This window comes from Sturnira hondurensis, unplaced genomic scaffold (assembly GCF_014824575.4).
Source record: "Sturnira hondurensis isolate 20B ecotype Veracruz unplaced genomic scaffold, ASM1482457v3 Scaffold0006437, whole genome shotgun sequence".
Taxonomy (NCBI): Eukaryota; Metazoa; Chordata; class Mammalia; order Chiroptera; family Phyllostomidae; genus Sturnira; species Sturnira hondurensis.
Window position 1 is genome coordinate 305423 of NW_028079068.1, and position 12076 is coordinate 317498.

Below are 12076 nucleotides of genomic sequence, written 5' to 3' on the forward strand. Positions count from 1 at the left end.
CATAAATATTTATCTCAGTAGCCCTAAGTAGGTTTTCAGGATGGACAAATCCTACTTTGGACATCACTTTGAATATTTCCTTCCTCAAGAAAATAAAGCTTTATTATTGGGCATGATACTACTCCATCCCTGTGTCTCTCAACCTATCCTGAAAAAGATTGGATTTTAGATCCAGAAGATGAACTGGGGCCTTGGGTCTACTCCTTCCTATACTTACTATAATAAGCCCTTTAGTTATCCCATCTGTGTCTCGATTTTCTCACCTGCATAATGGGTATAATAATACCTATGCTGTCAAAGAAGTTGTAAAAACAAAACAACAATAAAATAGCATGGGAAAATATAGCTAAGACAACACTGTACTAGCAGCAATTAAGAGTTAATGGCAATGCCCCAGAGTCAGAGCTCCTGTGGGGTCTCATGATGTCATATAGACACTGACCTGGCACCCCCCTTTATTTCCAAACGTGACTCATCTTATTAGAGAGTTCTAAACATCCCCTCCCTGCCTGAACAGGCAGCGATTATAGCATTACTAAGCCTACAAGTTATCATATGTTGAAGAAACAAACTTCAATTTTTTTAAAGTTCCTGGTGAGTAAGTATTTAATGGCAGAGCACACTGGAACCAGCAAAACTCCAAACCCACACCCACAGTATCACTAAAATTGTGCCCAAGGAGAACTTGGGGCCAGTGCCTAAACACTCAATGGGTCAAAAAAGTATGGTGCATTTACACAATGGAATACTATGCAGCAGAAAGAAAGGAGCTCCTTCCTTCTGTGACAGCATGGATGGAACTAGAAAGCATTATGCTAAGTGAAATAAGCCAGGTGGTGAAAGACAATTACCCTATCATCTCACCTTTAACTGGAGCCTAATCAACAAAACAAACAAGCAAGCAAAATATAACCAGAGACATTGAAAGTAAGAACACTCTGACAGCAACCAGAGGGAAGATGGGAGGGGATAATGGGGGGAAGGGGAGAAGGGTTTTCAGGAAAATGCATGGACACAACCACAGGCAGGCTGGAATCAGGACAGGGAGGTTGGGATGGCTGGGTTGCAGGGAAGAGTGATGGGGGAAAAGGTAGACAACTGTACTTGAACAACAGTAAAATAATTTTTAAAATTCCAAAACAGAAACAAAGACTCAAGACTTCCTTCAAATAGCAAAAACAGTGCTAATACAGGTCCTAATGGAAAAACAGCACATCCAGCCCCGATGGGGGGAAAAAATCAGTGTAGGATGATCAAAAACTGAAACAGCAGCATGTTGCCTATACAAGACAAAGAGTCCGGGCTATTGGAAAGAAAGGTTACTCACTTGGCCTCTCCCACACAGGAGGGACTGGGAGTTAGATCAGAACACCCGACATGCCCTTTAAATAGACCTATAGGTAGACCTATAGACAGAGGAAAAGACAAGTAGATATTTATATACCATGCACATTTTAAAGTGTATGATTTTTCTGATTATAGAAGAAATATATGTTCATCACAGAAAATTGAGAAAATGTAAAAAACATTACTCAAAACTTTCTACTTGAAGATAACTTGCTATTTGCAATTTTCTTTGGATATACATATTTTTTAAAAATATTGGTATCATCTGGCATGTACCTGTTTTTATCTTAATTTTTCTTATCACAAGTATTCTTACAAGTTATATGAAAATATTCTTTGACTATAGGACAATAAATAACTACGAACTGCTTCATCATGAAGATCTATGTTGCCGTATGTAATTATGGTACAGCATAATTTATGTGTAAGGCAAGCGAGAGACAAGGACCGAAAGAATGGAGATGTCCATCTCTCATGACCACTCCTGCAAATAAGAAGTCAGGAGTCCAGAGCTGCTGTGACATCTCCACAGTGCCAGGACCTGTGTCACCAATTCTAGGATGGATAATTGTTCCCCAAATCCCAGGTGGTCACCTCACCTGCATGGTCCAAGATGTCTAATCATTACCATCCAGCACACAGGAAGAAGAAAAGGCAAAAGGGGAAGGAAGGACATACCCCTACGGGGTCGTCCCCTAGAAATTATACATCACGTATGCTNGATTCTTACAAGTTATATGAAAATGTTCTTTGACTATAGGACAATAAATAACTACGAACTGCTTCATCATGAAGATCTATGTTGCCGTATGTAATTATGGTACAGCATAATTTATGTGTAAGGCAAATGAGAGACAGGGACCGAAAGAATGGAGATGTCTATCTCTCATGACCACTCCTGCAAATTAGAAGTCAGGAGTCCAGAGCTGCTGTGACAGCTCCACAGTGCCAGGACCTGTGTCACCAATTCTAGGATGGATAATTGTTCCCCAAATCCCAGGTGGTCACCTCACCTGCATGGTCCAAGATGTCTAATCATTACCATCCAGCACACAGGAAGAAGAAAAGGCAAAAGGGGAAGGAAGGACAATACCCCTACGGGGTCGTCCCCTAGAAATTATACATCACGTATGCTCATAGTCTGTTGGCAGATCTGGATCACCTGGCAACACCCACTTATGAAAGAAAGCTGTACAACGCAATTGGCTGCCAAAATTCTGGGTAGCTGGAAACCCATTACTACAGCAGAGAGGGGAAGATTACAGATCTCAGGGAACCACGAGGTTTCTGCTACTCACGTAGAGTTCTCATGTCATAACGGGCAGCTCATCACTCGGAGTAATCCTTTATCTCCTAATGCTAAGATTCTAAAATTAGGAGTACCTCCAAGTTTTCTAGTATAAAGTATTGGTTTGGATAATCCTTGCTAAATATTGCAGTCAAGATTGGAGAGGCCACATTAAAAAAAATTCAGATAATTTGTAAAATGTGCAGGTTTCTCTCTTCTTGTTCATAAAGAGAAGGTTATTTTAAGAAGACTATTTAATTTCAGGTCTAAAAATATTATGTGTTTTATACACACCAAAAACCTGTATAAATTATTACTCCCCAATCCCCATCCCCAAACTTACCCATATTCCATCTTCACGCTCCTGTTCCCCTGGAGCCGTGGGGCTGCCCTTCCAACGAAGAAAAAGAAACCCCCGGTTCTCCCAGGGACTGTGCAGCGCCCATTGACTCAATGCGTGACTGCACAACAGGATGATGTGAACCCACCAAGAGTCAGCCACTCCCACCACCAGCCCCACGGCTCTACGTGGCTCCCTCTGGATTCCACGGCCACACGCTGAGGCGCGATCTTGAGTAAAGCTGCCCTCGGGCTGTGTTAATGCCACTATTTGGAGCTTGCTTTTTCTAAATGTGAAGATCCAGTGGGCTTTAATTAAGAGAGTCATGAACTGGTCAGCAACCCATCAAGTAACTAGAAGGATACTCTGGAATTTGCTTTGGACCTTGACCTTGGGCTAGCTACCTGGATTTTAAGATGCTTGGAACTAATTGGGCTTCTTTAATACTAATCACTTCCCCCCACCTAGCAACTCTGATCCTTCCCTTCTTTCTAGAAAAAAACTAGAAAAATCAGCCTCCATACTGTTTTCCAAGACATGGAAACAACCGAAGTGTCCATCAATGGATGGATAAAGAGGATGTGGGATGTATGTATACATGTGTATGTGTATGAATGTGTGTGTGTATATATATATGTGTATGTATGTAAGTGTGTGTGTATATGTATTCATATATCCATAGCTCAGTTACTATCACCAGCAAGTTGAGGACAATTTTTATGTGCATCAGCCATAATGTACACCTATTTTCTTTCACTTTTTTCTTTGCTCCACTCTCTCTCTGAAAGTTCCCTTTTGTCTTTTCCACCTTGCACTCTCTAGTGATGCTTTAAGCCAATCCAGTGACTCCCAGTGCTGAGTCCTGACACAGGACACCTCAGCTAAACCTCAAAAATTTAACTAAAATATTGTGTGCTTGTCTCAGCCTATCGACAACCAATATTGTGGCTGGACAGGCAGCTGAGTTCTTATTGTGACTGCAAGACACCCTTTAGGAAAAACCAGCAGAAAACTATGCAATGATCAAGGTTTATTACTTACAGAACCTGGAAGTCACACGGGACACTTGGAGTCACACAGTGAGGTCATAAGTAGAGAATGAGCGGGAGAGCGACAGAGAAAGGAGAAACTAGGGGTCTGCTTTTACTGAGGTTGAGGGGCGGGGGCGGAGGGTTTCTGAGGGCTCACTCTTTATTGGTGAATTTAAAACACAGGAGCGGGAATTTAAAGTGCAGAAAAAGAAAAAATGTGGCCCCAATGATCATTACTAAATCCAACCAAGATCTCTAAAACTAAGGAGCCTCAATGAGGGAGGTGGCCTTGCTCTTGATCGAGTTGTGTGACTAGCAATGTGGTTATTCACTGGAGTGAATGCCTTGCAATCCAAGCTTAAGGCAGGTTGTCTCCATGTCTTAGCTACTGTAAATAATGCTACAATGAATACAGTGATGCATATATGTTTTCAAATTTTTGTTTTCATATTCTTCAGATAAATACCCACAAAAGGGATTGGGGGATTATTTGGTAGTTCTACTCTTATTTCTTTTAAGTATCTCCATACTGTTTTCCAAGACACGGAAACAATGAAGTATCCATCGACAAATGAATGTATAATGAAGATGTGGTACATATATACAATGGAATACTACTCAGCCATCAAAAGGATGAAATATTGCCATTTGCAACAATATGGATGGACCTTGAGGGTATTGTGCTAAGTGAAATATGTCAGATGGAAAAGTATGAAAACTGTATGATTTCATTGGTACGTGGAATATAAAACAAAAAAGAAACAAATGAACAAACAAAACACAACAAAGCCATGGGTACAGACAACAGATGGTGGTTACCAGAGGGAAGGGGTTTGTGGAAGGGTGAAATGGATAAAGCGGGTCAATTATTTGCTCCCAGATGAGACCGAGTCATTTGGTGCTGAGCACACTGCAGTGTATCAGTCAGCGGATTACAATATTGTACACCAGGAACTTACATAATGGTAATAACCAATGACACCTCAATTTTAAAAAAAGAAGAAAAGAGCTTAAGAATTTGAAGTACAAAAAATAGATAAGCAACTGTCAGAGCTTAACACTATATATGTGAACTACAATGTATTGGTTAATTTGGAGGAACTTTCCATTATATTTCAGTAGCTCATAAAAAAAATACCCCAAATAAATTCCTAATAGAAAGTGCCTAATTTTAAAATATTAGCAAAACTTTGAAGCATTAACTGAACTACAGGCAGATGTAATTGCTGCTCTGACTTCTACACAGCCTAAGATCATATCAGCAATTACAGAAATGAAGCCCTCAGACTGACGGAAAAACTGCTAACAGAGAACAACCTTGCTCCCGAACTATGAAGTGACTGTAGCCACTATTCCCTACTGATAGTCCACCATTTATTGAAACATAGAATCTTCTTCGCTTTTGTTTTCTGTTTAGGATGTGTGGCAACAATGAGAACAGAATGTCCTGGGTGGTTAACAGCAGACAGAACCACACACACGGATCTGGTTCCCAGATCCATCCCCATAGAAGATGGGAGATGGAAGAAGAGGGCAGCCAGGAAGTAAGGGATGTCCAGGAGGAGGGAAGAGGCCATCAGCTTCATGGCACCCACGTGAGCTTCAGCCTGGGGATTCCAAAGGCCACTGGCCTTTCTCTGCATCGCCTGTATGTGTCTCTTCAAAGAGTTTATTAACAAGGAAGCAGAAGTCACATTCATGATGAACTGAAGAAATGAGCTCAACAACAAAGAGATCACCAAAGACAAGATGTACTCATTGCCACTGAATTCCGTGCCTTCCTCCCCGGCACGAATTCAGGAAACCGTAGTGTCTGCCTGAGCGCAGCATATAGAAGGGTGGTGAAGGCGGAAATCAGCACACAGACCAGCAGCAGCCTCAGGGTCTTGGAGGAGAGATTTTGCTTCAGCAGGAGAAAAACTGAGTGCTGTGAGTTAGTAATCTTCACACAGTACAGGACATGGAGCAGGGTTACAAACCAGAGACTGCTGGAGTCCAAAAACACCCAACACAGCAGGACAGCAAACAGGCTGACTAACCTTCTGACACGTGGGAAGATGAAGTGGTGGGTGATGGCCAGGAGAGACAGTGCCAGCGTAAGACATCTGGTGATGGCCAAGCTGAACATGATCTTATCAGGAGAGATTCGGTGACTTTTGACCCAAGTCTGGCAATTGACAACTGCAATAAACAGATTCACAATGAGCCCTACAAAATTCAAAGTTGCTGAGACAATAACGGCAAAGAGTATTTCCGGCATCTTCTCTCCTTAAAGGGCTCAGCGGATGTGGTGCTGATGTTGGGAACAGGAGAAATACTGAAATGTACAAGGAGGCACCATATCCAGCCGGAAGGAACATTTTCTTTTTTCATTTTCCCCAGTGTGGCAAATGAGCCATTCGTGGTCTAAGAGCCCACTGCTTTTACTGAGATGCAAATCTTCCGAGGATCACATTACTCCCTCTTCACTGGCGTCCTGTTTGCCTTAGAAATGCCTAATTCAAACAGCCTGGGTGAACCTGGGAGTCCACTCCTCCAACAGAAGGACAGCTGAGGGGGCAGTATCGGCAAGCTCCAAGGACATCAAACCCAAGTGACAGAGTTCCCATCCAGCACTGTTTCAGTCACTGTATCACAGTGAAGGCAGCTTTTCTTCACAGCAACCCCAGAATATGCCTCTTTTCATCCCATCCACCCCCATCCACACACCCATGAGTGCCTGAATCCACCTGCTCTCTCCCCTCTGATCCGCTCTTGTCACAGCAGTCATTCTGGCTGTGCCAATATTCCTCTTTCATCCCTTAGCACCTACAGTGATTGACAGTTGTCTAACAGGTCAAGTTCAAGGACCTGACACATCCTTGAGAAAGCCTTTTTCAATTAATTCCATCCTCTCAGGATGATTCTCACTCTGTGTTCCCTACCCAGTCACATATAGGGATTAGGGTCATACTCATTTGCTGTAATCCGCTTCCTCTTGGAAAAGAACTGCCAGCCATTTCGTGTTTCCTTTATATAGATCTGGGCTTATGCTTAGCTCACATGTGTCTATTCCATCGTAGGCACTTAACTGCCAATCAAAGTACTCTGGTACCAGATGCACAGTAACACTTTAGTTATAGTTTTCTGGGCCAAATACACAGGTGTCTCATTGCCTGATTTCTCTGTAATTGCTCAGGGAGGAAAGGGTACCCTATTTCGAGCAAATGATGCTATTGAAAACTCTGAGTGAACGCAAGAGTCTGGCAGTCAGGTGAGACCGCAGCAGGACCCTGCATGAAACAGTCTAGGTCACCAAACCAGCCTCATAAAGCATCCAAAGTCCTGTTTCCAAACCCAAAGAGGAAGAGGCAAAAAGAAGGAGGTAAAATATGAAGGTTACTCGGTCCAGAAGAGGCAATAAATTCATGAGGCCCTTTCACCCGGATGACTGGAAGACAGGCCTTGGAGAACTCCTTGGACTGGAGCCCAGCTGGTCTTTGGACAAAGAGCTCTTGGTACAAAACTAATGGGCACTGACAGGGGCAGGCCCAGATGAGTTACACGGAGGGAGCAGCAGCAAGGCACTGATTAAAGGGAAGAGTACGCATGTCACAGAGCACATATTTCCACTTAATTATCTGTAAAATAGACCACTGCTGTAAAGTAATGAAGTTGAAATATTATAAATACCACACTTAAATAAAATGAATAATACACAGTAAGATATTAAATTAAATGTTCCCCAAAGGGAAGGACCCACTATGGACAGTGACCGACTGCTTTCCGAGTGTGACACACCAGGTTCTGGGTTCTCGGTGGCCAGGGAGACTAGTGATGATATGATCATGTCGTTAGCATGGTCAGTTGAGTAGGCTGGTTCTGCCAGAAGTCATTTCTGAAAGAGTCAACATAGGAACGGTGTTCAAACCCTTTCTTCCTCTGCATGAGCATTTGACCTTCAGCTAAATGTAAATATCTCACGAAGACCCCTGCCTCTGACCTCCCTGGAAGTGGTGACTCTTCCCATGTGTTTGTCCTTTAGCTCAACCGCAGAAGCTATGTCTACAGAATCACCCCTAAAAACAGTGGCTCCTTTGGTACAGGCAGTTTTTGTTTTAGGGGAGCTCCTACCCTTCCCTGCAGGGAGACCTTAAGGGCAAAGAGTCAAAGCAAAAGAGCGACTTAGCTTAACTTGATGAAGTACTTCAAGGTTCTTTTTGAAAAGTAAGAAATGAGAAGATGAATCCAGACAGGAAAAAAAAGGGCCAAATGAGGAATGGCTTTATGTTCCAAGCTAGGAAGTTTGGGCTTTATCCAAAGCAATAAAGAGCATGGCAGGACTTTATGAGAGGAGTATTATGATGCCTTTTCCCTGTGTGAAGAACATAATCCAAGTAACATAGAAAGGTTTTGCTGGAAAGGGATGGAACTGGAAGTACGAAATTAGTTAGAATCCTGTTGCAGTCCCTCTGATGGGTTGAAGAGTAGAAATTGAGACTGGGGGACACTTGGGAGAAACGTTCACAAAGTACAACCAAATGGATCTAGTGGCCAAATAGACACGGAAGATAAATATTGAATCTGAAGGAGAAGAAAGAGTGTGGGACAATTTCTAGAATTCTAGTGCACCTAAAGAAAATGCCGTTTAGTGACAGGAAGCACAGGCTGAAATGGTATTAGGCTTTCAAAAGACTGCAGGTGGTAGGGAGGAAGAGGAAGTGGACAGAGTATTCAGACAGTAAAGTGGGTGCAATACCTGTAACAAAGGGAGGGGGAAGGAAGAATTTAGTAAGGAGAGTCCCAGGCTACAGCAAATTCCCCCAGAATATCCCACCAAGCTCATGCAAAGTCCATGGACCGAAATTGCCTCTTGGAAGAGCCTCATGTCTCGGGGGGATAAATCTGCCTTCATACCCCACGGGGCCCCATGATGGGCTGAGAGTAGCCAGCAGGACCTGTGGCCTCAAGCAGCTGGCCTCACCCATCAATCATGTGCCCCGCTGCAGGGGAATTAAGCAATGCATTTGCATGGCTGCCATGACAGGGAGTTAGACACAACCCTCACCAGAACCAGGACCCTCTGTAACAAGATGTTCCCAGCCTCCTGGGGGAAGCATCTGTTTCAATGGTGCAGAAATGGAACACTTGTGTCTCGCCCACTAAATAAGATGAAAACAGGAAGTGATCTAGTATAGTGCTTGGTGCAAAGTGTTGGATGAATATCTGTGCTGTGAATGGATAAACCAGATTCAAGATAAGCCAGAGTCACGGCTACTGTTGCAGCAGCAGGCAGCAGCAAGCCAGAAGCCATTCCTTTCTCCGAAAGCTGGGCCTGCTGGGCAGTAAGAGTGCCACCTTGAGCAACCACGAATAATTCATACATCGTCCCTCTCTGACTGGAAAGTAGCCTATCTGGCAATAGACGGACATCAAGGCCAGACAGAACATGCTGAGAAAGTCCACTCACGAACTTCTGAAATTGTATTTTCCAGGGTTAACCTGGAAATGTTGCTCTGATCACCTGGCCAGTTCCGCCAAGTCACAATGACAATTTAAGTATAACAAAGTCAATGAAATGTACTAACTCTGCCAAGTCAGAAGTGTGACAGGAAAGTAAGGGTTTGAATTTTGTCCACAATAATAAGGTTTATGCCCTGAGTCCCCACCTACTGTCAGGGGCTGAGGGGGGCGGGGGGTGGCTGTCTAACCCAATGCGAGAATGTGAGGAATGTGAGGAACAATCAGAAAAATGTCCAGTCTCTATGGATCTAAAAGAGGAAATCCCAGAGACATCCTGCCGGTGGCAGGGCACACTTCTCTCCTGTAGCCAGGGCTCAGGGGTATGGGGAGAGGGGCGAGACTAATTCCACTTTGTGGTGGCAGACAAGTGTCTGTCTGGTCCCAGTCTCCTGGGACTTCCAGAAAGAGCTTCTGGGCCCGTGGTTGCTGCTTGCCCTGCCAGCTCTCACGGCTGCTGCGCCTGTGCTTTGCTCCTACCAACTGCAAACAGGCAGCTTTCAGCCCGTCCTCACGGAGGGGCAGGATCAGGACTCTCGCGTGCCCCCTGCCGTCCCTCTCCTCTCCCCCTCCCGCCTCCCCCCCACCTGGAGGCTGGAAGGAGCAGACAGCCCCTGGCATCCTGTCCTCTCATGCCACCAGGAACAAGGAACTTCGTGGTTCACTGTCCCAAGAGCGAGAGTCCCTCGGTTACATACTTCAGACTAAAACACTGACTGCAAATATCTGTAGTGCATTTACTCTGCTTTAGTTGTTTAAACACTTCACATGCATTGTCTCGTCCATCCTCAAACCAAGCCTATGAAGCCCGTTTTATACCGAAGGAAACTGAAGTCCAAGGAGGTAACTTTTCGACAAACACGCATCTCAACAGTGGTGGGTTCAGACTAGAACTCCAATGTGTGTGATCCCGGAACTATCATCTTAGCCACTACGTCATACATATTTCTAGCACAGCAAAAGGTGGAAATACCAGAAAGTCATGTACAGCTGTCAGCAGCAGTGGTTGGAGTTGAACACAAACAGGTAACATTGGTTTTCACTTATCAAAAGCCAAGAAAATCACAAACACAGCGTTAAAATGTTCTACGTAGCCCTATTCATCCACAGTGGGGAATTATAAGGGACGCTGTATTAAGTAAACAGCAGTGGGAGGCACAGAAACTGAGACATGTTGGAATGTATTTTTCTTGTTGCTTTGTTGTTTCCTCTTTTTATTGATAATCCTCCTGCACCCAAGCTACAGTTCAACCTCATTGTCAAGATCTATGAACTTGGCCCAAGAGGTCAGACAGCAGTCACATGACAGGCAGCCTCACCAGACACAGAACACAGGGGCCCTGGAGGGAAACTTGGAAGGTCTCAGGAGCTCCTGTCATAAGCTTCCACTGAGTCACATGTCACTGTCCCTCACAAAACACCAAAGAGCAGATGTGTTGGGAGGGCCCACATGGCCTCGGGAACAAGCTGTGACATACAACTGGACTCCAAACGCAAGGTCAATTCTGACTCCCACGCTCTGACCCAAGGGACCTGGTGGTAGCGGAAGGAAGACAAGCACCGGTCGCTTGTGCAGCAAACAACTACATTTGAGAGTTAAACAGGGATTAGCAACTCAAGTTAATTCACTGAAAGCAAAACAAAACTAACAAGATGGCCCCTGCGAGGGTCTCTCACAGCTGGGCCTGAGACACTAACTAGGTCATTCCTCCCCATGTGCTGGGATTCAGTGAGGACCTGGCAGGTGAGGCAGTCCCCTGGTGGGCTTACAAGACCACCTCCTCTCGATAATGGCTAAACAGCCCATGGATGTTTAGAGAGTAACCAGCCACAGGTTACTCTCTCCCTCAGACACCCGCCCACTACGCACACCCGTGTCCCCACTCTGACCCCCAGCTCTGATGATGGCAGTCCTCGTGTGGCTGATGTCTCATAACCAAGTCCAAGGCTGTCCAGGAGTTGCCTCCGAAAAACTCCCAGAAAGAGGAACCAGGGGAGGCGCTGACAAGGTCCTGCCTGTGACTCTGATCTGATGCCGCACTGACTCTCAGGGAAGGCCACTCTGCACTCAGCCCCACGGAAGTCTACAGTAGGTTGGCCGGCCACACTCCGGGCTGCAGCAGAATGAACAGTGGTGGGGACTTCAGCGTGTTCACTGCCCCGTATCTGAATTGGGCGGGCCAGTGTGGGATTTCATGGAGCCACAGGGAACACAGAAGGGAGGGACCCTTGGGAAGCTGGCCCCAGGCACCAAGAACCACTCAACAGCCAAGCCAAACTCTCTACTAAAATACTATGTCCCATCACAAGAGAGGAAAATCCCCATGCCTAAGGCAGAAGACAGACCCAGGAACGCAGGTAAGGGCTGAAGAGCCAGAAAGTCAGAGCCACGCAGAGAAGTTGCCAAAGGAACAGACAACAGCAACGAGTGTCCAGGCGTGGGTGAGGGGGCTGGAGAAGAGCAGGTGGGTCAGGGTTGGCAAGGCAGTTGTCCACCCACACAGCCTGGATTTCCACAGCTGGACTGCCCTGTGCTGAAAGGAAACGCCCACTGTATGAACGACAAAAGGA

The 12076-nt window shown here is 45.1% G+C and overlaps 1 protein-coding gene across 1 annotated transcript; it reads right to left on the reverse strand.

Annotated features, from left to right (window-relative positions):
* Positions 1-5355: 5355 nt before the first annotated feature.
* TAS2R4 (taste 2 receptor member 4) lies at positions 5356-6266 on the reverse strand. Its single transcript, XM_037049289.1, is given in 2 exon segments — positions 5356-5786; positions 5789-6266. Coding segments are annotated over 2 exon segments (909 nt in total).
* Positions 6267-12076: the final 5810 nt, after the last annotated feature.